At 36.2% G+C, this 27463-nt stretch overlaps 7 protein-coding genes, 2 long non-coding RNA genes and 1 pseudogene across 29 annotated transcripts; 5 read left to right on the top strand and 5 right to left on the bottom strand.

Moving 5' to 3' along the window:
* Positions 1-1315: 1315 nt before the first annotated feature.
* On the top strand, positions 1316-3411 carry ANAC087 (NAC domain containing protein 87). Of its 2 annotated transcripts, none has more exons than NM_121832.4 (3): positions 1316-1788; positions 2028-2308; positions 2565-3411. In NM_121832.4, the coding sequence occupies exons 1-3, from the start codon at positions 1587-1589 to the stop codon at positions 3087-3089; spliced, it is 1008 nt and encodes a 335-aa protein (NP_197328.3). In that variant the 5' UTR covers positions 1316-1586; the 3' UTR covers positions 3090-3411. The 2 variants fall into 2 exon arrangements, with proteins under 2 accessions (NP_197328.3, NP_974800.1); NM_203071.1 differs by having other exon boundaries at positions 1392-1792; positions 2032-2308.
* Positions 3412-6223: 2812 nt separating this feature from the next.
* Positions 6224-8128, top strand: AT5G18260 (RING/U-box superfamily protein). Its single transcript, NM_121831.3, has 4 exons — positions 6224-6343; positions 6610-6714; positions 6820-7229; positions 7337-8128. The coding sequence occupies exons 3-4, from the start codon at positions 7035-7037 to the stop codon at positions 8102-8104; spliced, it is 963 nt and encodes a 320-aa protein (NP_197327.1). The 5' UTR covers positions 6224-6343; positions 6610-6714; positions 6820-7034; the 3' UTR covers positions 8105-8128.
* AT5G18255 lies at positions 6689-8711 on the bottom strand. Of its 3 annotated transcripts, NR_143285.1 has the most exons (3): positions 8604-8626; positions 8038-8100; positions 6811-7931 (listed from the first exon to the last, which is right to left on the bottom strand). It is a non-coding gene; the product is annotated as an other RNA (long non-coding RNA). The 3 variants fall into 3 exon arrangements; NR_143283.1 differs by having other exon boundaries at positions 6689-7931; positions 8038-8711; NR_143284.1 differs by lacking the exon at positions 8038-8100 and having other exon boundaries at positions 6689-7931; positions 8604-8711.
* A 72-nt stretch (positions 8712-8783) lies between these two features.
* AT5G18250 (uncharacterized protein) lies at positions 8784-10846 on the bottom strand. Its single transcript, NM_121830.4, has 6 exons — positions 10465-10846; positions 10302-10352; positions 10023-10074; positions 9563-9621; positions 9361-9406; positions 8784-9238 (listed from the first exon to the last, which is right to left on the bottom strand). Exons 1-6 carry the CDS (start codon positions 10531-10533, stop codon positions 9114-9116), a joined length of 402 nt encoding a protein of 133 aa, NP_197326.1. The 5' UTR covers positions 10534-10846; the 3' UTR covers positions 8784-9113.
* A 141-nt stretch (positions 10847-10987) lies between these two features.
* On the bottom strand, positions 10988-16310 carry AT5G18245. 8 transcript variants are annotated; one of them, NR_143279.1, is made up of 7 exons: positions 15048-16179; positions 14646-14728; positions 14102-14508; positions 13734-13973; positions 13449-13540; positions 13121-13191; positions 10988-11552 (listed from the first exon to the last, which is right to left on the bottom strand). It is a non-coding gene; the product is annotated as an other RNA (long non-coding RNA). The 8 variants fall into 8 exon arrangements; NR_143277.1 differs by having other exon boundaries at positions 13734-14508; positions 15048-15501; positions 15748-16179; NR_143278.1 differs by having other exon boundaries at positions 13734-14508; positions 15048-15501; positions 16000-16179.
* On the top strand, positions 13528-16045 carry MYR1 (myb-related protein 1; the record flags this gene model as incomplete). Of its 6 annotated transcripts, none has more annotated exons than NM_180511.1 (7): positions 13528-13666; positions 13749-13964; positions 14053-14129; positions 14315-14372; positions 14479-14563; positions 14638-14707; positions 15021-16045. In NM_180511.1, the coding sequence occupies 6 exons, from the start codon at positions 13757-13759 to the stop codon at positions 15711-15713; spliced, it is 1191 nt and encodes a 396-aa protein (NP_850842.1). The 6 variants fall into 6 exon arrangements, with proteins under 6 accessions (NP_850842.1, NP_197325.1, NP_974797.1 ...); NM_121829.2 differs by having other exon boundaries at positions 15003-16045; NM_203068.2 differs by having other exon boundaries at positions 13529-13666; positions 13753-13964.
* Positions 16311-17030: 720 nt separating the features above from the next.
* Positions 17031-22951, top strand: AT5G18230 (transcription regulator NOT2/NOT3/NOT5 family protein). 4 transcript variants are annotated; one of them, NM_001161244.1, is made up of 17 exons: positions 17081-17391; positions 17730-17735; positions 17821-17952; positions 18327-18464; positions 18708-18758; positions 18937-19026; positions 19121-19267; positions 19379-19483; positions 19661-19714; positions 19784-20434; positions 20760-20921; positions 21014-21149; positions 21415-21536; positions 21814-22077; positions 22149-22283; positions 22380-22564; positions 22654-22886. In NM_001161244.1, the coding sequence occupies exons 1-17, from the start codon at positions 17299-17301 to the stop codon at positions 22718-22720; spliced, it is 2538 nt and encodes an 845-aa protein (NP_001154716.1). In that variant the 5' UTR covers positions 17081-17298; the 3' UTR covers positions 22721-22886. The 4 variants fall into 4 exon arrangements, with proteins under 4 accessions (NP_568361.1, NP_001330084.1, NP_001154716.1 ...); NM_121828.5 differs by lacking the exon at positions 17730-17735 and having other exon boundaries at positions 17031-17391; positions 22654-22951; NM_001343540.1 differs by having other exon boundaries at positions 17081-17735.
* A 788-nt stretch (positions 22952-23739) lies between these two features.
* On the top strand, positions 23740-25416 carry AT5G18220 (O-Glycosyl hydrolases family 17 protein; the record flags this gene model as incomplete). Its single annotated transcript, NM_121827.2, has 2 exons — positions 23740-24220; positions 24294-25416. Exons 1-2 carry the CDS (start codon positions 23877-23879, stop codon positions 25414-25416), a joined length of 1467 nt encoding a protein of 488 aa, NP_197323.1. The 5' UTR covers positions 23740-23876.
* AT5G18210 (NAD(P)-binding Rossmann-fold superfamily protein) lies at positions 25411-26533 on the bottom strand (the record flags this gene model as incomplete). 2 transcript variants are annotated; one of them, NM_121826.3, is made up of 3 exons in its annotated part: positions 26092-26533; positions 25648-26006; positions 25411-25511 (listed from the first exon to the last, which is right to left on the bottom strand). In NM_121826.3, the coding sequence occupies exons 1-3, from the start codon at positions 26463-26465 to the stop codon at positions 25411-25413; spliced, it is 834 nt and encodes a 277-aa protein (NP_197322.2). In that variant the 5' UTR covers positions 26466-26533. The 2 variants fall into 2 exon arrangements, with proteins under 2 accessions (NP_197322.2, NP_001318592.1); NM_001343539.1 differs by lacking the exon at positions 25411-25511 and having other exon boundaries at positions 25528-26006.
* A 418-nt stretch (positions 26534-26951) lies between these two features.
* On the bottom strand, positions 26952-27324 carry AT5G18202 (annotated as a pseudogene). The gene is made up of 2 exons: positions 27133-27324; positions 26952-27029 (listed from the first exon to the last, which is right to left on the bottom strand).
* Positions 27325-27463: the final 139 nt, after the last annotated feature.

Genomic DNA, 27463 nt, shown 5'->3' with positions numbered 1-27463 from the left:
GTTATATATGACCTAATAATTATAAGTTCTACAAGAGTAGAGTACTCCGATATATTGGTATTGCAACTAAAATAATATATGCTACTAATTTGCATATATATGTAAAATCTATGCTTTTTTGTTGGAAATTCCTTTATGTTTTTTTAGTCAAGCGCTTGGTGACTTGACTAGTCAATATATATTCACCGACTTGGGAAAAATCAGGTTAATTCCAACTTAATCTATACTTACTTCACGGATTTCGAGCAATCATACTAATAATTATATCACGTGTAGTGTTACTATTATGCGACTTGCAAAAAGTTACGAATTTTGTGTGATATTTGGGTTTTGAGAGAATAATTAAACACACAGAAAATGAAAGGATCCAGATTAAGTTACTCTGCTACCAATTAATTAAATAAGTTAATTATATCACTATCGTCTTTCTTCGGCTTCACTGAAAAGGCTAAAACAAACACCACATAAAAAGACCACAGCCTTTTCAAGTAGGAGCGGTGCTAATCAATTAATATAATACTCAGCTAATTATACATTCTCTAATTAAATACTAGAAAACATATACTTTATAATTAACCGTAGTATTTCTCGACTTTGAGAACACTATAGAATAAATGAATAAAACGGATAATTATTGAAGATAAATATGAAACTCAATTTTTTTTTGGGGGTCTAATGTTAAATTATGAAACTCATGATTAATAGCTAAATACAGAAAAGAGGAGATTTCTTAGGGCTTTCTTTCTATAGGATAATAACCAAATTAAAAACAAGAACAATCTTTAATCACGGGTCCACCACATCAAAAGCTATATTGTATAACCCTCTTTAGTGAAATTATTTTCAACACGTTTTTGGTTTGATATGGTATTTATTTTCCAAGAGTTCTTTCCCCACAGTTTTTAATACGGTATTTAAAACCAGCTAAGCTATAGCATGAAAACAAATCAACATATAATTAATGCAATCAACATTATGTATATATATAATATATTTAGTCGAATTATTGTTAGCTAAATTAGTTAGAGAGACGCTAGTTTCACACCTTCAATACAAATTTGAGTACCAAGTATTTCTTAAGGGATAATTTAAAAATCTCAACAGTTTGTTAAATGTATTATCAATGACTAAGTTTGAGCTAAAAAGTACATATTAATCGAATTTATTACTTGTAAAAATATAATGAAAAAAATCGAATTGTTGTCTAAGTGAAACTTGTTCAACAATTCAGGAAGTTGCTTGGAGCGTACGTATCTTTCAAAATCACCAAAAAGAAGGAAAAAAGAAGAAGGAAAAAAACAAACAATAAATAGATTTATCTTTTAGTTAATTACAAAGAAAGCTCATATCCATCTCCTCTATTTAAAAGCCATTTTTTCCACCCTTTCAATACTTTTATTTCTCTGCTTTAACTGCCCAAAAGATTCTCTCCCAGCTAGCTTTCTCAATTCATTTTTCTTTCTTCATCTTCTTCTTGTGTGATCTCTCTTTCCAAATAAGCTTATCATTCTTACAAAAATATTTCTGGGTTTCTGATATTGTTCTTGTTCTCTTGAATCTTTATTACTTGAAAAACATATAAAGTGATGGCGGTTGTGGTTGAAGAAGGTGTGGTGTTGAATCATGGAGGTGAAGAGCTTGTGGATTTGCCACCTGGTTTCAGGTTTCATCCAACAGACGAAGAGATCATAACATGTTACCTTAAGGAGAAGGTTTTAAACAGCCGATTCACGGCTGTGGCCATGGGAGAAGCTGATCTCAACAAGTGTGAGCCTTGGGATTTGCCAAGTAAGTAGTAGTCAATTTTCCATAAACCAAAACAAAATTTCAATTTTTCTTTGACCATTCATGTGTAAACACAAAGGCTATAGCTTCTTGATTAAGATTTATCAATTCTTGATGTCTAACTTGTTTTTGAACCAAATTTTCAAACTTCGAAGCCAAACAAATTTCAATCTTCTTTGACCATTTCAACACACAAAAGGCTTCTTGATCAAGATTCTGATTTTTGTTTTTGGTTGGTATAGAGAGGGCAAAGATGGGGGAGAAAGAGTTCTACTTCTTCTGTCAAAGGGACAGGAAGTATCCGACTGGGATGAGGACGAACCGTGCGACGGAGTCAGGATACTGGAAAGCCACCGGGAAGGATAAGGAGATCTTCAAAGGCAAAGGTTGTCTCGTTGGGATGAAGAAAACACTTGTGTTTTATAGAGGAAGAGCTCCAAAAGGTGAAAAGACTAATTGGGTCATGCATGAATATCGTCTTGAAGGCAAATATTCGTATTACAATCTCCCAAAATCTGCAAGGGTGAGTTTATGTTACGAAACCATATATTCTCAATGTTTTTTTCAATTCGACTCCAAAAGGAGAAAGATCTAAGATTTATTTGATTATTATGTCTTAGTTTTCTTAAACCAAAAGTGTGTTATATATGGTGGAAAACATAAGTCCTTTTCAAAAGAGTTTGATTCGTTTTCATATATCCAATTTAAGATAATTGAATCCTAACTTCAAAAATAAAAACTAATCTATACTTTTGTTTGTTTATGATCTTTGATTACAGGACGAATGGGTCGTGTGTAGGGTTTTTCACAAGAACAATCCTTCTACCACAACCCAACCAATGACGAGAATACCCGTTGAAGATTTCACAAGGATGGATTCTCTAGAGAACATTGATCATCTCCTAGACTTCTCATCTCTTCCTCCTCTCATAGACCCGAGTTTCATGAGTCAAACCGAACAACCAAACTTCAAACCCATCAACCCTCCAACTTACGATATCTCATCACCAATCCAACCCCATCATTTCAATTCTTACCAATCAATCTTTAACCACCAGGTTTTTGGTTCTGCTTCGGGCTCTACGTACAACAACAACAACGAGATGATCAAGATGGAGCAATCACTTGTTAGTGTATCTCAAGAAACATGCCTAAGCTCAGATGTGAACGCGAACATGACTACAACCACGGAGGTATCTTCGGGTCCTGTAATGAAACAAGAAATGGGGATGATGGGAATGGTGAATGGTAGCAAGTCGTATGAAGATCTATGTGACTTGAGGGGGGACTTGTGGGACTTCTAATTAATCATTTGACTGTGGTGAAAGAGTATATTTGTTGGGATTTAAATCATGTTAGTTAATACATATACATATAGGATTTACTAGAGGCTTAATCCTAGTTAACTATTTTCACTTCATTGATATTATTTAATTAGTTGATTGTTTAATTAGTTTATACTTTATAGTGTGGTTAAAAAAGAAAAGAAAGGATTGTGATAATTTGGGATTTTAGTGCATAAGTTATATCTCAATGTAAACTGTATTTGTATACATATAATTAGTCTTCTCATAGAGTTTTAATTATTAAGATTTACGATATATATATATATATTCTAACGTTGTTAGTTCAATTCGATATATTCATACAAGTTGAATAACACTTATGCTAAGGAACTATGATTTACATTTACAATATTAAGTCGACATATAGGAATATACCATCCAAACTCAAGTCGAAACGTTTCCATTTTAAAACAGAAGAAAATGATAATGATTACGTGAATGTCATGTAGTTTTTTTACGGCTGATAAAATACAACATAAATTGCATTTGAATACGGATAATAACATAAGTACGCCACTAATATTAATAATAGATTTTAATAAATGGTTCTCACGAAGCTTTACTATTTGTATCATTCACAATCAACATAATGTTTACTAACAAAAACAACAATCAACATTATGTTTTGAGAAATAACTTATAAAACAATCAACAAAATGCATACAGATGGAATCTTAATAAAAATCACAGAGAGGAAAAAAAAAACACAGCTCATGAAGCATGTGAATGTTCCCCGAATCTGGGCAGCATATAAGCCTTTCATATGCCCAATAATTTAGATTATTACTATGAATTTTTGACAACACTATACTAGTATAAACAAAAAAAAAAATCATTTCAACTAAGAACAGTGATTAATGATGGGTTTCTTGTAAGAATACAATACCAGATCCCTAAATCTTATGTCTTAAGGAACTTGTTTATTACATCAATCACATTACGTTTTCCTACTTAATTTTTTAATAAATGCAAGTTCTTAGTACGTTACATATCATTAAAATTTTCCAGCACTTGTTAACATCTGTTAATATCATAACTACATACTCGTTTTATCTTTGATATATATAGATATAATATTGTATCTCAAGGAATTTTTTTTTTGGGCCCGAAGCACAAAGCTTGTCTTTACATAGAATAAGATATGGCTGCAGATCTGTCTTTAAGATTTGGCAGCAGATCTGTTTTTTGGTTGAATGTATATTTACTATAATATTCTTTGTTTTAAATTCTTTGATATTTTTTAATATATAAAACGACAAAGACAAACACCTTTAAAGAAAATGCACCGATTTGAAAAATACCAAAGGAATAACATCTTGGTAAATGTTATTATTAAAAGGCATTAACATCAAAGATGTAAAAACATAATGCCATGCAAATACATAGTTTTCAATTTTTCTTGATATATAGTCTTATATTAGTCCTTTTTTATTCCCTTAAAAATCATATAGTGTTATCAAAAAAGTTCTAAACGTTAATATACAGATAATCATGTAACGGTTATAAATAAATAAAAACTCAATTAACCGTACGTAAATAAATGAGGCTTCTGGTTCAATGTACTATATGATGATGATTTGCAAAAAAGCGTGTGAGTCTCTTCCACCTCAAATTCAGGACATAAATCTGATTATTGTTATTATTTTTTGGTTCAATTTTGGATTTGAGATTATCCATAAACTTTTTGGTGTATAAACATAGCATTGCTTACAGTAGTTACAACTAGATTATATACTAGAATAAAATATTAGTAATATTTTGGAAAAAAGAAAAAAAAATGCATGAATGTGAGGATTATTAAAATGTGCATAGAAAGAGGACTTTCCATTTAAAGCGAAGCTTTTAGATCGATACTTGCAGCAAAGCTAACCGTTCTCTTCCCCTTTTTAGGTTTCTAGATGATTACTATTGCTTCGTTTCTTTTGTCTCTTATCTTCTTCCTTCTGCTTAAACAATTTATTTTACTATATACAAATGTACCACCTCCTAGGTTCTAAACGATAGACTACACGTGTGAATCAAACCCTCTTACCATTTGGAAATGTTTTTTGCTTAACCGGTTGTCCAGAGCAGTTATTTAGGTGGAACCAATTTTCTATGTGTTGCTTCTTTTTACAGCTGATTTGTTATGAAAAAACATTTCACTTTTAAAACATGTAAAATAAAACATTACAAACGATACATATTTCATTTTTGTTGCTTTAATTTTCACCTTTTTAATGGATTAGGTTAGACAATAAGCAGATATGCTTATGGTAATGCCATGGACCATAGTTTGGACCAAAAAGGCCTACATTATATTATGGGCCTTTATGAAGTCCATTAGTTTCGTTCATAAAAAGACAATTTAATCTGAAGTCCCACATTTTTAAAAATGTTTAATTTTAATCTTTCAGCAAGAAAAAGAAAAGGGCAAATGGTTTTGCTATGCAAGTGAAAAAAATATTGAAAAGAAAGAAATTTTTGAAAGAAAAGTAATACTTAGTAAGAGTTAGAAAAGTAAGAGATTAATGATTAATCAAAGGCGTTAATTGCTGTCAAAAGTAGCAAATTACTGCGTAAAGAGTTGTCTAATTAAGACTAGGAGTTCAGCAATATTGCAGTACTCTTAACCAAAGATTTAATATTGAGTAATCTATTCGTTAGTTGAGGATGAAAGTTGAATTTTGATAGGTACTAGTGAAAACACCTTTATTCGATGATACCAATAATTGGGTTTTAAGATAACAATAGTTGATATTATAATGGATTTCACTCAAATGAAAACACATTTCTTTCTCTAAATAGTAAATACCTTCTTTTCTTTTTTGTTAAAGATTCACTAATATTTTTTTAGTTTTATATATCCTAATGAAAATAGATAATGTGTAACTCTAATAATAGCCATATCACATCATAGCCATTAGTGATTATTCCAATGTTAGAATAAAAACAACAACAAAAATCAGTGAGGGGATTAACCAGAAATACTAATTTTTAAAAGGAGTAATAATGGGTTAATAATTGGCCACTCTCATTACAGAACAGAACTCATAGCCGTCGTCGTCGTCTCTGTCGTTCTTATTTCAAAAAAAAAAAAAAAAAAAAGAGACAAAGAAAAAGTAAAGAGAAGTGCGCTCTCTCTTACTCTCATCGATTTTACAAAATATCAGCCATCTCCAAATTACAGAGTTCTTTCTCAAACCCAGGTTATCATTTTCCAAAGTTTGAAGGTTTGTTGTCTTTGATTTTTAAAATCTTCCTTTTCTGTATAATCTGTAGTCTGCTTTCACCGACACTTGGTTATCTTCCTCGAATTCTTCCTGGGTTTGTTTATTTTGGTTTCTCCATCAATGAATCTTTTGCTGTCTAAATTTCTTCTGTGATTATAAGAGCTCAAAACAGCTGTTACGAGTCTGAATCTAGTGTTTTGTCTTAAATATTGCGTTAGTTTAATTTATATGCATCCTCAAATACTGTTGTTTCCATTTTGTCTCAGGTGTGTTCCTGTCCCTGCAGAGATGGCTTGGTACTTATGAATGTGTTTATACTAATCACTAAACTCGGGGATTTTGGCTGTATAATCAAGAATTTCATTTATTAAGTAAGATTACAATCATTAACTTAGCCTTCCACAGTGTTTACAAGTTACAAAAAGACGACTTTGGTTTCAACTGAAATCATTCTTCAAGTCTCTTCCTTTTGGCAGCATTGTTTGGCCTTGAAGGCGGTGAGGATAAACCAGAGCTCAAAACGGGTGCACTCTGTTGTATTGTGGCCTCAAGGCCACTGGTTACAACAAAATCTTCACCCCACAGCGGAAGGGATATTCCTCAATCAAGTCAAGCTGAAGCCTTGCAATGGCGGACAAATTTCAGCTTCTCACCTGCTGCTGGCTATACTAGAGATGGTTTGGAACAGGATATGAGTGATGAGAGTCCCGCTTTTGCATTGCACTCGGGCAGCAGTAGACAAAGAAAAAGTTTGGAATTCAGATTTCAGCAGTCGCCAAGATGGGCTCCATACTCATCTGCTTCTGATGGGAACGAACAGAAAACCTCCTTGGTTAATAATAGTCTAACAAGACCAAATAGCTCAAATCCTCAATGCTTAAACGAGGTAATTTTGGTCTTCTTTACATATCAAGTCATTAATCTTCAAGATGGGCTTTTCTTGGTTTCATCTTTGGCTGAACCTTGTCGCTCTTTGATGTAATTACGGCTCAGGAGAACGGTTTTGATAGAGACAGTACCGCCATCTCAACGAGTTTCAGATCGTTGCTGTCTCTTTCAGAGTCATCTGTCCCATGGGAGACTCCGACCAACAATCAGTCTTCCAGCCTTACTCACTGCTCTTACCCTCGAGTCTTCTGCAACCCGGTTTCAGTTTGTGAGAATCCTGAACCTGATCATACGCAAGAAGACTCGTCCACAAATCCTGGTTCCAGTATCATGATGTCCACAAGAAACCACCAAGGCTCACCAGTAGAGGAAGAAGTATCACCAAACTCGAGCAGCAATGACATGTTGCTAGATGTTGAAAGATCCAATGACACAGAAGTCGCAAACCCGAGATCTGAACAAGGTTCAATGACACATCAAAGATGCGGGATTTGCAAGAAGCTTTTATCTCAGAAATCTCCATGGAGCTCATACAAGATATTGAGATCCAGAGACATGCCAGCCACTGGTGTTTTCCCCTGCCATCACGTCTACCATGTTGAGTGTTTAGACAAAGCAACCCCAACAGCTCAAACCAGAGACCCGTCTTGTCCTGTTTGCTCAAACACCATTGGAGTAATGGAACAGCCACTGATAGCACCTGAAACATTGCAAATGGCTCTAAGATCTCTCAGAAGAAGCCGCACAGCTCTAGAATTAGAGACAGTAAGAGTCCCTTCCAATGACAATCAAAGAAGACACAATACCAGAAGAAGCCATAAATGGGACAAACTCAGCTGCTGTTTGAATATAAGCTTCTCATCTTCTTCCTAGAAATCCAACATGACCCGATTAAATTAGGTTCTTTGAACTTTTACTTGGATCTAATCGATAGTTATAACACAAAAGAAAGAATCTTTTCAAACTTATAGTTTCTCGAGTGTCTGGGAAACTATAGACAGAAGCAGTACGCATTTTAGTTAACTTGTAATCCAAAATCTATATTTCAGGCTACAAAGAAACTCTAGTTAACTAGGAACAACAAGCCTTACACACGAATTAAGTTTTCTTCTAGTTGATAAGAACAAAACAAAACAAAAACAGAAAACCAAAACCATAATCCACAAATTCGAATCGAACAAAAACAAAAAGCTAGAAGAAGAAACCTTAAATAATCAAAATCTAAAATTTTCAAAAACACATAAATATTTGGTTGGGTGGGTGTTAAAGCTCGCAATAGCCATCACAGCGCCGAGTAAAATCGTGCGCTCAGGCAGCAAGCAGTCTTCATCGCTGAAAACAATGGGAAATTAACGATAAAAGGAATCGAAACCTTTCCGTCACCGGAGCCGCCAGCCAAGGATATTGGGGTTGCTCATTGGCCCGAAAAGGCCGAAACCCTAACGATAAATCACTTTTTCTCAGCTCAGATAAGATCAAGTAGTTTTGAAGATTTGATTGATTTGGTTGCTCGAGTTTTATAGCCTTTGGTCAAAAACCCTAATTCACTAAATCTCATCTTGAAATTCCAAAATTACCCTCGTATATATATAACGAAACAGAGCCAAAATTGTTCGAATATTATAAAGAAACCCCACAGCTTCTGAAACAACAAAACTAATCCTTTCATCACTCTATAGTCTATATGAGAATGAGTGAATCACCATTGGCATCCATGTACATAAAGCCCGTGACACGGATTAAGCTTTCTTTAGCACCAGATAGTTGTATAAGATAAGAAGAATTTACACCAAGAAGCTCTCTCTTTCAAAGAAAAGATTTGACATACAAAATGAAGAGAAATAAATAAGAACAAAAGAGAGAGCTGTGCTGTGTGTGTCGTTTACAAAGGAGAAGTCGTAGACTTCTGCATTTTGTTATCCTTTTGTGCTTGTGGTGGCTGAGACGAATGGACTGCAGCTCGGTATGAAGATGAAGCGAGCTGTGCCAGTGCCGGTACAGTGCCACCTACAAACATTCCCCCAAAAGAAAGATGCAACATTCAAGATTCAGAGCTTATTGACACAAAACCAAGATTAATATGAAATTGATTATAACTAGTGAATGAGGAGGAGAAGAAGATCTCAAACCTGCTAGTCCAGCACATGCTGATGAAAGAACTATAACAGGTGGTGCCTGCATCGATACAGAAATGGAGAAACATCAATAGTAGAATTTGACTTAACAATTTTACTGGTCTTTTCCGCGGAGGGTTTATGTATGTAACAAGGCGTGGAATACGAAAAGAAGAGAACATAAGAATAGAAGTCTGTATCTTTGTAGATAACTTACCCCAACAAGAAAATGTAACCACATGGGTCCTTTGATCCACTTGCGTACAATTGGCATTGCTGTTTCCATCAACAAGAGCATTCAAATAAGTACAACAGATTCAGTCTCTTTCGATCAAGCTTTAAATCAAACTGCTACCAATCTAACTAAAACATAGCTAGAATGTCGTCTGTTACAGCAGTGGAACATAAGCGATACAACCGAGAATCAAATGCACTCAGAACAGACTAAAAAACTATGATTACTCATAGCTTTTGAGACATTCTAACACAATCCAACACTCTTTGTTTCTCCAAGCATACATGAATCATAAGTAGCGCATATTAGAAGGTGGAAGTTGATTGCACAGACACAATCAACAAGAGAAGAACAAACTCAATAAATGAAAGCAATAATCACAAGAAGATATCAACAGAGATAACAATCAATGAGAGATTAAAGTTGGCGAAACTCTGCATACCATGGTTAAATCCAATGAATGCACTTGCAGTACCTCCAACAGCTGATCCAATCTAAGAACAAACAAAAGTAAAGCTTTCAAACATAAATAACTAATCCATTTGATCCATATGAAACAGAAACAAAAGGAAACTTTGCACATTCAAAGGACGAACTTTGTCTGAAAAATTCTCCTTATTTTGTTTTGCAGCAACCTATGGTTAGAGTAAAAAAGTCCAACTGTTCCCCCCAAAACCTAATATTTCTTCAAGAGCAAACAATTTTTTTGATAGAAACTTACCATAGAAAAGCTATCCCTGATGAACGGATCAACAGTCCATTTACTGGTTTCCTGAAATCGATCAACTTCCAGGTAAAAACAAAGAACGAATCTTCCTCTAAACAAAAAGATCAATTATTTCATCAGCAACATGAATCTGTATATGCTGGATGCAGAAAAATACCAAATTTCTGGTAAGAGGGCCTGCGCAGTGATGGCATCTGATTTCAATATCATGCCCAGAATCCGTCATTTTCTTTGTAAGAAGAAGAAGAGCTCGAGAAACCCAAACCAGACTTTTTGTTTTGTTTTGTTTCGTCTCTTTTGTTTTTGGGTCGTAGGGTTTATACTCTGTTACTGTTTCCTTCTTCCTCTGTTCGACAACAAAGAGAGTCCACCGATCGATCACTTACGGTTTAGACCATTTTAGCTCCGTAAACCGAGTCGGTCCAACCCGTGAAGAAAATAATCAGAAAATTTGGACCGGTCACAGAACCGGTTCCTGACCTCCATCTATTTTTAGCTTAAAAGGTGGATGTTTTTGCTTATCCAAAGTTTTATCTACGGAAGAATCTTACTTCTCCATGTTTTCCAAAGGGTTTCAAACAACTTTTGAAATAAATGTTTAAAACGAATCTTAAAGAAAGTAAACGAACCAAGAGAATGTATAAAACTGAAAAAAAGAAAAACAAGAATGGATACTACTACCAACTACTTGCAACTAGACAATCAACTCTTTATAATGATCCGACTTGTCGAATAATTTAGCCAGCATTTGCGTTTGCGTCCAGTCGCAGTGCCCTCGATTTTTTATAGTTTCATAATATTCAAACCAATATAACAAAACTGCTACATGATTCGGTTGGATGCAGACAACACTGCCTTGTGGTGAACACAAAACTCCTACAATGATTCTCCTAATCTTTTGTTGTGCTTATAAGAATCACAATTCATTAAAATATCCACAAAAATCGAGACTAAGTAAAAGGGGAAAGAAATAGACCCGAATAGTCTCTTTTTTTTTTTGGGTTCGGGTTGTGATGAACAAAAAAGATTCTTGAGTTGAGAATGCGACTCACCAAGCTTTCTTTAGTTTTGGATTCTCATATTCTCATTCTCTAGAATCTCATGAACGAACCCACTTATTACCCTCCATTTTCTCTCCAAACGAATATAATTCCGCGGTCATTTCCCGCTTCCTCCTGTTTTATGTATCCAATCCTCTCTCATTCAATCAAGCGAATCACAATCCCACGTGTTGAATTATGCTCCCTATGGAAGATCAAACACTGATTAAAGTTAGTAAACAAGAACAAGAATCTGTCAAAGGGAAATGAACGTACAAGGAAGAACATTTTGTCTGTATCACTCTTTTCTTTCACTGAAGAAGGGGAAAGACTACATAATTAAGCACAAACTAGTATAACAATTGTGACCAAGATAACATATCGTTTAAGCTCTAGTTCTGAAGAAAAACACAGTAGTCCAAAATCTGGAACAGAACCTGCTACAAAAAGCATACACAAAATTTGATCTTTTCTGAAACTACATTTGATATAGAACAGAGGATTATCTATCTGACAAAAGAGAAGCCAATCAAAAGAGTTCAACATAAATTGTTTGCTTCGTCTAATTTACTTTTGATGGTATACAAATAGAGTTTTCAAACTTGCAGCACACAATATGAAGCCTCTCTTTGTGGAAGCATATTCCCACTCACATGCCAATCAACTATTTAGGCAATATGCTCAAATACTTTTAACTGAAGGTTATGAAAAAGGTTCTTCACCAAACAGAATAAAGTGTTAATGAGAAATCAGAACCATGAGATTTCACCAAAAAAAGATTGAAAAATGCAAAGATATCATTCAAGGAACATAAGATTTGTTTTTTTGACATTTTCCTTTCAAACAATAGACCATATTTCTACCTAGTTTTTTTTTTTAAGGCACCTATCAAACTCATTAAGATATGTGAGACTCTATACTAGATAGTGGATATATTCTCAATTGCACATAGAGAAGCCATAATTTCAGCATTTGGCAATCACGACTTGTATATTTATATATCTTTATCTCTCAACTTATTCTATATAGCTGTATATCATATAGGAGAGTATCTCTACACTTAATCAGTCAGTAGAAATATAATAGTGAAGTCCAAATCAAACTCGCATCCAACACCATAATATGAATGATGATAAAATTTAGAGCCGTACTCACCACTAAAGTAGATTCAAGGAAGTACACTGTAAGAAACCAGCCAAACATTAGATGCATATATGCTTCACGAACTTATACATATATACATGTAAATATGTACATGTATGCACACATAAACACACAAACAATACATACAAATATGCACTGAAGACATGTTATGTTGCATTCAGAACAGACAGGAAAGGTTACACACATACATAGATTAACACATGCATGGATGAGCCAAATATGTTGTGCCAATCAAAGAGTGTAAGATATGGACCCCCCACTAATTTTTATACTATTTAGAGAGAATAGGTACTAAACTTGTTGAAGGAGACAGCAAGAAATATTCTACATTCGCTTTCTCAATTATCTTTCAAGAAAAATCAATGTTGAAACATAAACTTTCACCCCCCTTGCATTATGCATATCACAAACCTGGGTATTCTACGCTATATAATAATACAAACATAATCACTATATTTTCTTGAAACATGGCCAAATAAACCATTATTGATTTTGGTCAAAACCTAACTTAAAGTTTTAATAGATTTAAGATGTATGTAGAGACTGAAAAAATGACTTTCAAGTCGGAACAAAAACAATACAGACAAGTGGAAAGCATTGAGAATATACCTCAAGAGATAGAGAGGTTGGAGCTGTGGACTTTGAAAAAATTGAGGAATAAGGAAAAAGAATGAATTCCCCTGCCCAAGTAGAAAAGTTGTCAAAAAGATTTGGAGAATAAGATACTTTCATATACCAGAATGGTGAAGGAATGCGCATATGATGCATTAATTGTGGATCAATTCTCGTATCTAATGCAAGGCTTTAATTGCACTGAAAAGTTGTAGTCCAGAGGAATCAAAACTAGAAAAAATAATGTAAGCACACAAGGTACAGTTTAAACGATAAGAACACAAATAACAAAGCAACGATTGGACCAGTTATTCATATTCCATACCTTAGTTATCATCCTCTAATTTGCCTTTTTGCCATTCAACTTTCTATATAAAGCAAAGTTGCAAAGACTTTTTACTCTTGAGAGACCCCGGCCTGAGAAAAAGAGCATAAATAAGGAAAGCAGCAAAGACATCTTCCCAAGTTGGTGGAGTTGCAAACCATAGTGTATCTCTGAACTGAGAGTAGCAGGTTGCAATTAAAAACTAAAGATTGTGTCAGGTAAAAGAAAAACATTTGGTCTTTGCACTCATTATTAATGCAGTATTGCTAGGTGGGATAAGCTTACCTTTTTATTTTGAAGACAGACTTATGTATTACCACAACCAGCACCAAGGAAAGAGCATCCTCTCTTCATCGAGAATGCCCATTTCTTCTGAAAGGCATCCGTTCCTCAGAGGAAATGGCACAGGAGATTCTGGACTCATTCTCTCCACTGATGCAAAGCCACGACTAAAATGGACTCCAGATCTTCACGAGAGATTTGTTGAAGCGGTCAACCAGCTTGGAGGAGGAGATAGTAAGTTATCTTATAAGCAAATGAACCATCTTTTACAATCAGGCTTTTTGAACATAATGTATTAATGTGTATACTTTTGTCTGCGCAGAGGCTACTCCTAAGACAATCATGAAAGTCATGGGCATTCCAGGCCTTACCTTATACCATCTCAAGAGTCATCTTCAGGTAATCCATCAACACTTTATACAGTCATATGCCCAAGGCCCTAAACTTACATGACTCGTTCATCAATTCGATTGGTAGAAAACTATTAAAGTAGCACAAAAATGACGATATGTCAAGATATGAAAAATCTGTAATATCTGTTTTTTGTTTTACAAAGATTATTAATATCATGATTTGACTACCAGAAATATAGGCTAAGCAAGAATCTTAATGGACAAGCTAACAGCAGTTTAAACAAGACAAGTAAGCTTAGTTATTCATTACTCAGATACAAAAATATTTTAATCTAAAGATTCATTCTTTTTTCATACTATTTTCCTTCAAGTAAACTAAAAGCAACCTGGTTTAGGTGTGATGACCATGGTAGAAGAAAACCCCCCTGAAGTAGACGAAAGTCACAGTGAGAGTTTAAGCATTGGACCACAGCCGAGCATGTAAGGATATGCCTATTTGCTTACATATTCTACCTTAGTAGATTCTCAAAAATGACCTATATTTGTGCACGCAGGAACTTACCCATAAGTGATGCCCTTCAAATGCAAATAGAGGTCCAGAGACGGCTACACGAGCAACTTGAGGTATCTATCATATACTGTACTCTGTGCATTCACCATGTTCAAAGCAGCTATCAGTGTTGGAATTTTCGGTTCCTATATTTGTTCTAACAAGACCAATCAAGATGAGTCTGGTTTCATTAATTCTCATGGAAAAAAATAGGAACAATTTACAGAACTATACTCAAAATTGTAGAAACACATAGATCAGTGAAAATCATAAGTATAGAGTATCAATAGAGGCGAGATGAACTATATAGAAACAGAGAACAGAGCATTTAGTTACGATTTCATTAAAAATATTTTAAAACTGAGCCAGGTACAGCGACATTTGCAGCTCAGGATAGAGGCTCAAGGAAAGTACCTGCAATCGATTCTGGAGAAAGCACAAGAGACTCTTGGAAGACAGAACCTAGGTGCAGCTGGGATTGAAGCAACAAAAGCTCAACTCTCAGAATTAGTATCTAAAGTATCAGCAGACTATCCAGACTCTAGTTTCCTCGAACCGAAAGAACTGCAGAATCTACACCATCAACAGATGCAAAAAACGTATCCACCTAACTCCTCCCTGGACAGTTGCCTAACCTCAAGTGAAGGAACTCAGAAAGCCCCAAAGATGCTTGACAACAGACTGGGATTAAGAACATATATTGGAGATTCAACTTCAGAGCAGAAAGAGATAATGGAAGAGCCATTCTTCCATAGAATGGAGCTCACATGGGCAGAAGAAGAAAGCCTCAGAGAGAATCACAACAGGCCATATCTTTCAACAATGGTTAACAACGCAGAACCGAGAATCTCGTCTTCAAGAAGAAGTCCTGGAAGATTGTCAATAGGAGTGGGATTACATGAACACAGAGGAAGGAGTAGCAACAACAGTGAGTATACAGAAGAAAGATTCAACGAGAATAATGAAGATTGCAAGCTTGAAACACACACAAGAACAGCTCTAGATCTTAACACACACGACGAAAACTATGGCACAACGCGTCCTAAACAGTTTGATTTAAATGGTTTCAGCTGGAATTGAGAAGAACAAATAAGCTTTAGAAGAGTGCAACAACCTTTTTATGATAATCACACAGGAAATGAAAAGCCTTTGATTTCCTTTGTTAGCTTGAGGGATTCGTCTAAAAATTGAATTATTAGTCGAACTCAAAAGAGACATCTTGTGCAACAATGTACAACACTATTAATTTGCGTAGTTATGATCTCATCATATAAATACAGATAAATTTACTAACTTCATGGAAGATACTGAAATTCTTGAGAGAAGGACGTAAAGCTCCGTGCTTTTTAACAAAGCAAGAACATACCCATAGATGTGTAAGCATTCACAACGTTGCAAATCGAAGAAAAACCGGAAAGTGAGAAACGAATGGCCCCGTCGAACGACGAGAGATTGGGGATTGTCCGACGCCTTTTTTCAAACCGGGTCGGTTCGCATAGATCTGGGTCGGGTTAAACTGGTTTTATCCGAATTCGGGCAAGAGGACCCCATCTGTTACCTCAAAGAGTGACAATGTCATGTTTCGTCCCTGAAATTTTAGTAGGCGCTTATTTTCACCCATTATAGTTTTCTTTGGACCACTTAACCAAACATTGCAATTTTGTTTATTTTATCGTTAAATACACATCTCAAATTTTTTTTTCTTTTTTTTTTATAGAAAAAAACTTTTGATTTCATATAATTAAGTTTAATACTGTAGAAAAAAACAAAAAAAAACCATTAAACTAATTAATTACAATCTACTGATAAATTTTTAAAGTAAAAATATAATCGTTTTATTTTATATGAATGAAAAATAGTCGGTTAACTACATTTGCGTGTACTAAAATGCTGATAAATTTATATAAAATTAAAATATATCTCGTATATATTTATAATGTATGACATACATATAGGTGATATATCTAATTTCAGTAAAATAAGTCAAACTGTTATATATTAATAAGGTATATTTAAGTTTAGATTTACTAAACGATGTCAACATATAAAAATCATTGAGTACGAGATTTTAAATTTATTTTTCTATAAAAATAAAAAAAAACTTTAACAAATAATAATATAAAGTATATTTAATTTGTCCGGTATAAAATTACCGTTATAATAAAAAATAACCAGAATGCGTCTCGCGCCATAAATTCAAATATTCTTTAAATTGTTTTACATTACTTTCCATTTTTGTGTTTTCTTTTTATACTTGAAATATCTACTTCAATAACTTTAATTTAATTTTGATAACCAAATTATTATAGACCTTCACATTTGGGAAAAAGGAGTAAAAATAGGGGGTAAGAATCAGAAAGTAGTAAAAGTATGAGGGGCAAATCGGCGAATAAAAAGCCCGGTAACTCTTTTACTATGGGCCGTCAATGTCAAACTCGAAACTCTCGTTCTGATTTCTGTAATCAAATCCACAAAAGATCCAATCAAAATTCATTCACCCATCATCGTTAGTTACACATCATCGTCTTCTTCCTCTCGCTCCCTCTGATAGCGAAACCCTAAAATACTCTCAGCTGCTACTTTCCGTAACCAAATCCCGACGAATTAACCCTTTTTTTTTTTGGGGGGATAAAATCATCGGAGTCTCTTCTCTGGTTCGGCTGTGATGGGTGCGAGCCGGAAATTACAAGGCGAGATAGATCGGGTGCTGAAGAAGGTTCAAGAAGGTGTTGATGTTTTCGACAGCATCTGGAACAAGGTAACGTTTCCTTTCTCTTCACAATTCTCTGTATATTATTCCAATAATTGATTGTTTTTTTTTCTTCCTTTCTCAATTTTGTTAATCGTTGATATCGAGAATGCATGAAGATCTATAGGAAAATAATCACTGTGTGTAGATTCGGATTGCGATTGTTAATTCATGCATTGGCTCTTAATCGATGATACTTAGATTGTGCTAGATAGGATTGGTGGAAATGTCTGTGATATTGTTTGGTTTGTTAATCTTTTGTTATTTATAACTTTTCGTTTGTTTTGTTTTGTGAGGTAAATTTTCCAGTGGAACTCAATATCGAGCTCCGTTTGTTTTTTATGCAGTGGAATGTGAGCAGAATGTTTGTTTTCGAAGCAGAAAAGTTTTTTACTGGACAGAGGAAAAACTCGGTTTCGGACTTTTTTGGTGTTTCAGGTATATGATACAGACAATGTTAATCAAAAGGAAAAGTTTGAGGCGGACTTGAAGAAGGAAATCAAGAAGCTGCAGCGGTATAGAGACCAGATCAAGACATGGATTCAGTCTAGTGAGATCAAAGATAAGAAAGTAAGTGGTCTTCTTCTTCACAGCCTTTTTTTTTGTTTAATTGACTAATGATGCGACTTGGATCCCTTGCATTCTCTTAAATTGCACCTGCAAACCATAATCTATGGCTGTGTTTTCAATATTATAAACAAAGCTTTCCTAACATCTTAAAGAAAAAGTCTTGACTTTTGTTCAGTTGAGTAAGGCGCTTTGCACCATTGGTTTTCCCTGTCATACTTTTGGCTACCCTCTAGGCTCCAGCTAGTTTAATTTGGTTTCACATAGTCTGAAAGGAGTAGCTTCATCTCTGATACATGTTCTGTTTCACGTAATTCTGTCTTAATATCCGTTTGTTTTTTGACTGAACTGATCAGATTGTCTGTCAATTGACTTAGGTCAGTGCATCTTATGAGCAATCCCTGGTGGATGCTCGGAAGCTTATTGAGAAAGAGATGGAGAGGTTTAAGATATGTGAAAAAGAGACCAAGACAAAAGCCTTCTCCAAGGAAGGACTGGGTCAGCAACCTAAAACTGTAAGAATTTCTCTACTTTTCCGTTGAATCATTTACCTTTTCCCCAAAATAAGAATGTGAAATTGAAGTGTTTTTCTACTATTTCCCTTCAAAGTTTCTAACACATCATTGAGTTTATATTGAAACATATCTGGTTTTGTGAAATCTGTTGGATATTCGTAGGTAGTTATATATATATTATATATTAACGAAAACTCTTCTCTGGTATTCAGGCTACTGATTTGTCAGCTTCATGTTTTATAGGACCCAAAAGAGAAAGCAAAGTCAGAGACAAGGGATTGGTTGAACAATGTGGTGAGTTGTTTTCGCGTATTCGCGCCTAATTATTGAACAGAAACGTCAAAAAAGACTAATGTTAATGGTGTTTTTGAAATATGGTTGATGTGCGAGTGAAACTAGGTGATTCGGTCCTTATGATCATCTTCTGTCAGTGCTCTAGCTGATTCATTACTTATTTTCTTGATTTTGATAGGTGAGTGAACTGGAGTCGCAGATTGATAGCTTTGAAGCTGAGTTGGAAGGACTGTCTGTCAAAAAAGGAAAGACAAGACCGCCCAGATTGGTAAAATCTGATAAAATATGCATTGGTATGCAAAATGCTGTAATTTCTTCTCTCGTGGTGAGTCATGTCATTTGGCTTGTTGACCCCCTTTCAGACTCATCTTGAGACATCTATTACAAGACACAAGGATCACATAATAAAGTTGGAACTGATCTTGAGGCTTCTGGACAATGATGAATTAAGTCCAGAACAAGTAAATGACGTCAAAGATTTTCTGGATGATTATGTTGAACGAAATCAGGTCTGCTATATCTAAATCCTGGAATATTTTGCTTATGTGTTATACCCTGGGTTTCGAACATTAAAATACACTTATATTATCTTGTACTGTGTTTAACTTTCTTCTATGTAGGATGATTTTGATGAATTCAGTGATGTCGATGAGCTCTATAGCACGTTGCCACTAGATGAGGTGGAGGGTCTTGAAGATCTAGTTACCGCTGGCCCACTTGTCAAGGTGACTTTTTGTTACAATACCTCTATTTGCATAATTTTCCCTCTCTGTGGAAGAGCTGTATCTGTCCGGTGAAAAGAGTGCAGGAATTCAGGAATCTATTTGGAGTTCATGACATTTTCACTGTAATTACCAGTCATTAGCTTTAGATTATGAAATAACATGACTTACATTTGTCAGGGTACTCCTTTAAGCATGAAGAGTTCTTTGGCAGCGTCAGCATCTCAAGTTCGGGTAAGTATTCCTATAACTCTTTTATTGAAGATTTTTTGTTTATGTTTCTTTATTTTTGCGTTGTTTCAGAGCATAAGTTTGCCAACTCACCATCAAGAGAAAACAGAGGATACATCTTTACCGGATAGCAGTGCTGAGATGGTTCCAAAAACCCCTCCGCCAAAGAATGGTGCAGGCCTTCACTCAGCACCATCAACACCTGCCGGAGGACGTCCAAGTTTGAACGTGCCTGCCGGTAATGTTTCAAATACATCAGTTACCTTATCAACTTCTATTCCTACTCAAACTTCCATAGAAAGCATGGGGAGTTTGTCTCCCGTGGCTGCCAAGGAAGAAGACGCAACAACCTTGCCTTCTCGTAAACCACCCTCATCTGTTGCGGATACTCCATTGAGGGGCATTGGTAGAGTTGGTATCCCCAACCAACCCCAACCAAGCCAGCCTCCGTCTCCTATTCCAGCTAACGGGTCTCGCATTAGTGCAACTTCAGCTGCTGAAGTTGCAAAGAGAAATATAATGGGAGTTGAGAGCAACGTCCAACCTCTTACTTCTCCACTGAGCAAAATGGTGTTGCCACCAACTGCAAAGGGTAATGATGGAACTGCCTCTGATAGCAACCCTGGTGATGTTGCGGCTAGTATTGGTAGAGCTTTTTCACCATCTATTGTATCTGGTTCGCAGTGGAGGCCTGGTAGTCCCTTTCAGAGTCAGAATGAAACGGTGTGTGTTTTGAATTCGATTATAAGTTTAAGGATCCCTGGGACATTTGCATTATACTATGGTAGTTTGAGCAATATCATGGCTTTACTTGTTAGTCTGAGCAATATCATGACTTGTTAGTTTTTTTCGTATTCTGGAACATACTTCAGAAACAAGTTCTGATTCTTGTGATGTGGAACTCTGTGTATAATTGGGTTTACGCTCTTAACATAATCCTAACCAGGCTCTTTTGAGATGTATTCCTAGGGCTTTACTTATTTTTCTACTGGTAGTCCCTTTCTACTGTCTTCTTTTTCTACTATTAACTACGTACATTGGCTTTTAGGTTCGTGGGAGAACTGAAATAGCACCAGACCAAAGAGAGAAATTCTTACAGAGATTACAGCAAGTACAGCAAGGCCATGGTAACCTCTTAGGCATACCTTCTTTATCTGGAGGAAACGAGAAGCAGTTTTCTTCACAACAGCAAAATCCTCTTTTACAGCAGGTAGCATATTCAATATGGAATAATCACATGCTTAATAGTATTCAAAACATTCCATCATATTAAGAGATTATCTTTTCTAATCTGTTTCTCAGAGCTCTTCCATCTCTCCTCATGGAAGCTTGGGAATCGGAGTTCAGGCACCAGGTTTTAATGTCATGAGTTCTGCCTCCTTACAGCAGCAATCAAATGCCATGAGTCAACAATTGGGTCAGCAACCTTCTGTTGCAGGTACATTCACTGTTTAGGTTTAGCTCTGTGGTTTATGATATGATTGTTGATAGACACTATTTCTGGGTTTAGCAACTAACATCTTTGGCAAAATATTATCCAAGTTTTATATAATTGATTAAAGTAAACTTTGTTAAGGGGTTTAACATCTTGGCAATTACTTAAATACTAGATTTGTTGGAGCCTCAGTTTTTGGATTCGAGTATAGAAAGTACAGATAAAAATATCAGCAAAATAAAGGGCTTTGTCTTTGATGTTTGTGCAGATGTAGACCATGTCAGAAATGATGATCAATCCCAGCAAAACTTACCTGATGATTCAGCTTCCATAGCAGCTTCAAAAGCTATTCAAAGTGAGGATGACTCTAAAGTTCTATTTGATACTCCGGTAAGCAGGAATAGTTCTGTGCTCTCATTTATTACTTGTTGGTAACTTTTTGATATACGCTTTCCACCAGATAGATTTTAAAGCGGATAAAAAACTTCTGTCTTTGTTAGTGTTGGTGAGTGTTGTGATTTGTCATTCCTTCGCTTAAAATTCTCATATGCAATTCAATAGTGAATGTGGTTTATGGATATACATAATGACAGCTGTATTCTATTAAACCAAGCAACTAACTAAGGGTGGCCTCTGATCCTTCATGTGTTTTCTGTTTTATCTTCAGTCGGGAATGCCCAGCTACATGTTGGATCCAGTACAAGTATCTAGCGGTCCTGATTTCTCTCCTGGACAACCTATACAACCGGGTCAATCTTCAAGTAGCCTCGGGGTCATTGGACGGAGAAGTAACTCTGAGTTAGGAGCCATTGGTGACCCTTCAGCTGTAGGGCCAATGCATGATCAAATGCACAATCTCCAGATGCTTGAAGCTGCTTTTTACAAACGTCCTCAACCCTCAGATTCAGAACGTCCTAGACCCTATTCTCCGGTACATCATTCTTCTGAATTCTACTTAAATAATATCCGCTTAAATCTCATATTGCCTATGATTTTGAACAGAGGAACCCAGCAATCACACCTCAAACATTTCCCCAAACACAAGCACCAATCATAAACAACCCTTTGCTCTGGGAACGGTTAGGCAGCGATGCTTATGGAACCGATACTTTGTTCTTTGCGTTCTACTATCAGCAGGTACCAAAATCTCAATGCTCTGTTCCATCTTTTATTTATCTTCTTTTCCCCGGTTCACGTCAACCTTATCGACTTTTTTTCCCTGTGTTTGTGTAGAACTCATACCAGCAATATCTTGCTGCAAAAGAGCTGAAGAAACAGTCATGGAGATACCACAGGAAGTTCAACACTTGGTTTCAGAGACATAAAGAGCCAAAGATTGCAACCGATGAATATGAACAAGGAGCCTACGTTTACTTCGATTTCCAAACCCCGAAAGACGAGAATCAAGAAGGAGGATGGTATGATTTCATTCATGTTTTCCGATTACACATTGTTCTTCTTCTTTGGAGATGGTAATCGTAATGTTTTTTCTTAAATGTCTGTGTAGGTGCCAAAGGATCAAAAACGAGTTCACATTTGAATACAGTTATCTTGAAGATGAACTCGTCGTATAGAATAGAGAGAGATGCATGTTTGTATATACTCTCGAGCAAGTGTGTTATTATTTCCTGCGACTATTTGTACTCTTCTTTTCAATAAACTAATTACTTTTAGTTTCAACAAGTTGAAATTCTTCGTTAACGACTCTTAAAGACAATAAAAGCCAGAGTATCATCATGAAATCTTTAATGCTTAGATTATTCCAAAAGCCGATTTTTTTAACAAACGGAAAAGGAAAAAAAAACAAACGGGGCTGTTCATCAGAGATCTAGGAACTTTTGTTTATAAATTTTTTTTAACATTTCCAAGATATAAAATACCTTTTTTTGGTACACCATTTTGTACAAATTTCTAAAAAATCCCAAGTCATCATTCTCTAATGGTTGAGAAAACACCAATGACTTTGGAAGATTATTCCAAGAATGAAGAATTGCATTAATATCATCTCCTGCCAACCAAATACTAAACGAGGCTTGTTGAACATGTAATGTTGAACTATTCCCAATATATTTATTGAAATATAGTCCAATTATTTTTTCTTAAATGTCTAGTACAGAAATGTGCATGTACCGAAGATTAAGCAGTGTCGGTTAAATAAAACTGAAAAAAGAAGGAAAAAAAAGAAGAAGAAAGAGTTATGACTTGTAACAATGTGACTATGAGTATGGGGCTTGTTTAGCGGATCGGTGAAATTTGGTTATTACAAGCACGTGGAGAGTGTCGTTTTCGGGATTTGACCTGAAGAACGGCATCGTTTCTCGTGCCAATCAGGCAATCCCTTAGACCCCAAGCAATTCACTTTGCCTTTTGCTTAATGTAATAAAGACCGACCAAAGAAAAATATGTACATAGATTAATAACCTCATATCATATGAATATGACCTCCATAGATCCACATTGTTGTACTCTTATGTCATGATATATCACTTCTTCTCTGTATCTTACTAGTTACTTCAGAAACAAGACAAAATTTACTCGTATTATTCTTTTGTCTCCTTTTTTTTTATGTTTCAAAACTTCTCTTCGATTGTTCTCATAGCTTAAACCAACAATACAACAACCAGTTTTTTACTCGTGCAAAGCGAATCTAAAACATTACCGATAACTTATCAAAATCCCAAAACTTGATCAGTTTTTTCTACAAGCGGCAAAAAACAGAATACATCCAAAATGAGTAACCGACGGAAACAGAGCACCACTGCCGGCATCTTCCTCTGCATCACCATAGTATCTTTATTATCCGGCGACGTCTCCGCCTTGGGAGTAAACTGGGGAACGATGTCAACTCACCAGCTCCCTCCAAAGACGGTGGTACAGATGTTAAAAGACAACAACGTCAAAAAAGTGAAGCTTTTCGATGCGGACACAAACACCATGGTAGCTCTTGCCGGCTCTGGTATCGAAGTTATGGTTGCAATCCCTAACGATCAGCTCAAAGCCATGGGAAGTTATAACAGAGCTAAAGATTGGGTTCGAAGAAACATCACTCGTTTCAATGACGATGTTAAAATCAAGTAAACAAGTTTTGATCTTTCACCACAAATCGAAGGTTCTTCAATTTTGGAGCTAAATTTAGTTTCTTTGCAGATATGTCGCCGTTGGAAATGAGCCGTTTTTGACAGCTTATAATGGATCATTCATAAACTTAACTTATCCAGCACTCTTCAACATCCAAAAAGCATTAAACGAAGCTGGAGTTGGAGATTTCATCAAAGCCACCGTACCTTTAAACGCTGACGTCTATAATTCTCCGCTGGAAAATCCAGTTCCTTCTGCCGGAAGTTTCCGTCAAGACATCTTTGAAGAGATGAAACTAATAGTCAACTTCTTAGCTCATAACAAAGCTCCCTTCACTGTCAACATTTACCCTTTCCTAAGTCTTTACCTTAGCAGCGATTTCCCTTTTGACTATGCCTTCTTCAATGGCCAAAACACTGTCAGCGATAACGGCGTTATCTATACAAATGTTTTCGACGCCAATTTCGATACCCTCTTGGCTTCACTTAAAGCTTTGGGTCATGGAGACATGACTGTTATAGTTGGAGAAGTTGGTTGGCCAACGGATGGTGACAAGAATGCTAACATCCCAAACGCAGAACGCTTCTACACAGGTTTGCTTCCAAAGCTAGCAGCCAACAGAGGAACACCTATGCGTCCGGGTTACATTGAAGTTTATCTCTTTGGATTCATCGATGAAGATGCAAAGAGTATAGCTCCTGGTAACTTTGAACGTCACTGGGGGATATTCAAATACGATGGCCAACCGAAATTTCCAGCGGATTTGTCAGGAGCAGGTCAGAAGAAGATCTTAACCGGAGCTCAAAATGTTCAGTACTTGCGAAACCAGTGGTGTATGTTCAACCCTAATGCCCTCACTTTCAGCAACAACACTAACCAGCTCGGGGATAACGTAAACTACGCATGTACCTTCTCCGACTGCACAGCTTTGGGCTATGGTTCCTCTTGTGGTAATCTTGATGAGGTCGGGAATGCCTCGTATGCATTCAACATGTATTTTCAGGTACAGAATCAAAAGGCAGAGGCTTGTGACTTTGAGGGCCTTGCAATTATCACTACCAGGAATATTTCTCGAGAACAGTGTAATTTTCCTATTCAAATCGGAGATCCAACATCCGGACATAGTGATCATAACCACCGGTTTATCAGCTTCTCTCTGGTGAGTATGTTGCTACTCTTTACAGCACTATGAGCTTTTCCAGTTTTGCTTCTTGGTTGTTTTAGCATTGTTTATGCATTGTAGTATATTGCTGATTCTTGTGTCACCACTAAATTGCAATTTGAATCCTGCAGTTTCAAACTTCTTAATGGTATTGATTAGAACACTACTTCAATACTTTAACTTTCAGATAAACAAACATAATCCATATTCATTTGAGGAATGCACCATTAGCAACAATAACTTGTCCATTGATCCACTCACCACCATCACTAGCTAAGAAACCAACAACAGAAGCAATATCTTTAGTCTCACCAAGCCTACCAAAAGGACTCCTCTCAATGATATTCATCACCGTCTCTTCACTCTTCCCGTCAAAAAACATCTCCGTCGCAACAGGCCCTGGAGATACACAGTTTGCAGTGATGCCTAAACCTTTAAGTTCCTTAGCAAGAATCTTCACCATTGCTTCAACAGCTGCCTTTGATGCTGTATAAGCTCCTTGCCCCGGGATTAACGCCTCGGTTAACGACGACGTTAGCAGTATAATCCTACCACCGCCTCCACGTTTTAGCCTTTTTGCTGCTTCTTTACAGCATAAGAATGATCCTCTTGTGTTCACCCTAAACAACAACAAACAACACTGATAATCATAATTTTAATTCTTAATCTCTACAATGAAATTAACTATAAAGTTTTTTCGATTACTTGAAGATGCGATCGAATTCTTCAATGGGAGTGTTGGCGATGGTAGGGTAATTGGGATTGAGGATTCCAGCTGAGTTAACTAGGATGTGAACCGGCGAGTTAAAGGCTTTCTCCGCCGCGTCGAAGAGAGACTTAATTTGGCTTGGTTCTGAGATATCGGCGAGGAACACGACGGCGATCGGTTGCGGAACGGTGCCGGCGGATGAGTTGATTTCTGCGGCGACTTGATCGGCCTCGGTGGATCTGGTGGTGTAGTTGATGACTATCTTGGCGCCGAGCTCGGCGAGATGTATGGCTATAGCTCGGCCGATTCCGCGAGAAGAACCGGTGACTATCGCGACTCGTCCGGCGAGAGAGGAGACTGAGGAAGCCATGAAGAATCAAATTTGGTCAAACGAAAATTGACTTATTAGTATCTTCGTTGACTGTGTGACTGTACTCTGTTTTGAGTTTTGACTGTGGAACTGAACAAGTCGGCGTTAGTGTTGCTAAACGACGGCGTTAGTGTTGCTAAGCGACGCCGTTCGGGGTTTAAGATTTTGGACTTCTCAAAATTCTAGTACATTTTACTTAAGGGAGGTTATCTCCATCTTTAATTTTACTGTGTAACCAGAATGAGAACTAGAGCCAGAATCTAACTAGTTCTTATATTGTTTTGTTAGAATGTTGATCATTTTTGTCTAAAACCCAACTAAAACTTTGTCATTACAACTATTCAGTGTCAAATGTTGAGAGGAACCAATGACAGGCAGAAGAAAGATTAAACTTTTATAAGAAAAACTTTTCTAAGAAAGATGAAAAAAGAAACTAATGAATATAGAAGAAGAGTTGTTAGGCTAAGAGGTGATTGTTATAACAGCTTAGTCTTCGTCCATGCCTGCACCGGCTGCTGCAGCTGCATCTCTCCTCGGCCCACCTGCTGGTTTAGCCATTATAATCTGCCATTTATAAGCACCATAGTTAGCCACACTTTGCATATAAGCATCGGCTCAGTCTTTATTCATTCCTAAATCAGAACAATAATCATAAACAGATTCTAACATTACAGAAACGATAGATTTCGAATCCGACGACGAGAGGCAAACCATTGGGGCTAAGAGAAGTGCGGGTAATGGTGGAAAGCTCCTTGCAAGCTTCAGTGTTTTTGATGACGGCCTCATCAAGACCAGCGAGATGTCTGTAACCTTCTTTAAGCATCGATTGAATTCCATGAGACTGCGTAGAGATTCCCATTGTTTCCGACGAAGATCTACGCCTTGAACGTAAACCCTAAGCTATAAGCAAGTGAGGAAGCTCTCTGTGTTTTTTTCACTCGCTGCTTCGAGTTTTTGAGAAAGAAGCTCTTAAAATTGCCCTTTAAAAACATTTTAAA

Source organism: Arabidopsis thaliana, chromosome 5 (genome assembly GCF_000001735.4).
Source record: "Arabidopsis thaliana chromosome 5, partial sequence".
Lineage (NCBI taxonomy): Eukaryota > Viridiplantae > Streptophyta > Magnoliopsida > Brassicales > Brassicaceae > Arabidopsis > Arabidopsis thaliana.
This window is presented reverse-complemented; position numbering and strand designations above follow the sequence as displayed.

Excerpts from the sequence above, each read along its gene's own strand:
- AT5G18260 (NM_121831.3), top strand. The coding sequence starts at position 7,035 with ATGAGTGATGAGAGTCCCGCTTTTGCATTGCACTCGGGCAGCAGTAGA. Across the intron at positions 7,230-7,336 it reads ATCCTCAATGCTTAAACGAG|GAGAACGGTTTTGATAGAGA; the intron begins GTAATTTTGGTC and ends ATTACGGCTCAG.
- AT5G18250 (NM_121830.4), bottom strand. The coding sequence starts at position 10,533 with ATGACGGATTCTGGGCATGATATTGAAATCAGATGCCATCACTGCGCA. Across the intron at positions 9,622-10,022 it reads ATTCATTGGATTTAACCATG|CAATGCCAATTGTACGCAAG; the intron begins GTATGCAGAGTT and ends TGATGGAAACAG. Across the intron at positions 9,239-9,360 it reads AGCATGTGCTGGACTAGCAG|GTGGCACTGTACCGGCACTG; the intron begins GTTTGAGATCTT and ends GAATGTTTGTAG.
- AT5G18230 (NM_001343541.1), top strand. The coding sequence starts at position 17,299 with ATGGGTGCGAGCCGGAAATTACAAGGCGAGATAGATCGGGTGCTGAAG. Across the intron at positions 17,953-18,326 it reads GTGAGATCAAAGATAAGAAA|GTCAGTGCATCTTATGAGCA; the intron begins GTAAGTGGTCTT and ends CAATTGACTTAG. Across the intron at positions 19,268-19,378 it reads ATTATGTTGAACGAAATCAG|GATGATTTTGATGAATTCAG; the intron begins GTCTGCTATATC and ends TCTTCTATGTAG.
- ANAC087 (NM_121832.4), top strand. The coding sequence starts at position 1,587 with ATGGCGGTTGTGGTTGAAGAAGGTGTGGTGTTGAATCATGGAGGTGAA. Across the intron at positions 1,789-2,027 it reads TGAGCCTTGGGATTTGCCAA|AGAGGGCAAAGATGGGGGAG; the intron begins GTAAGTAGTAGT and ends TGGTTGGTATAG. Across the intron at positions 2,309-2,564 it reads ATCTCCCAAAATCTGCAAGG|GACGAATGGGTCGTGTGTAG; the intron begins GTGAGTTTATGT and ends CTTTGATTACAG.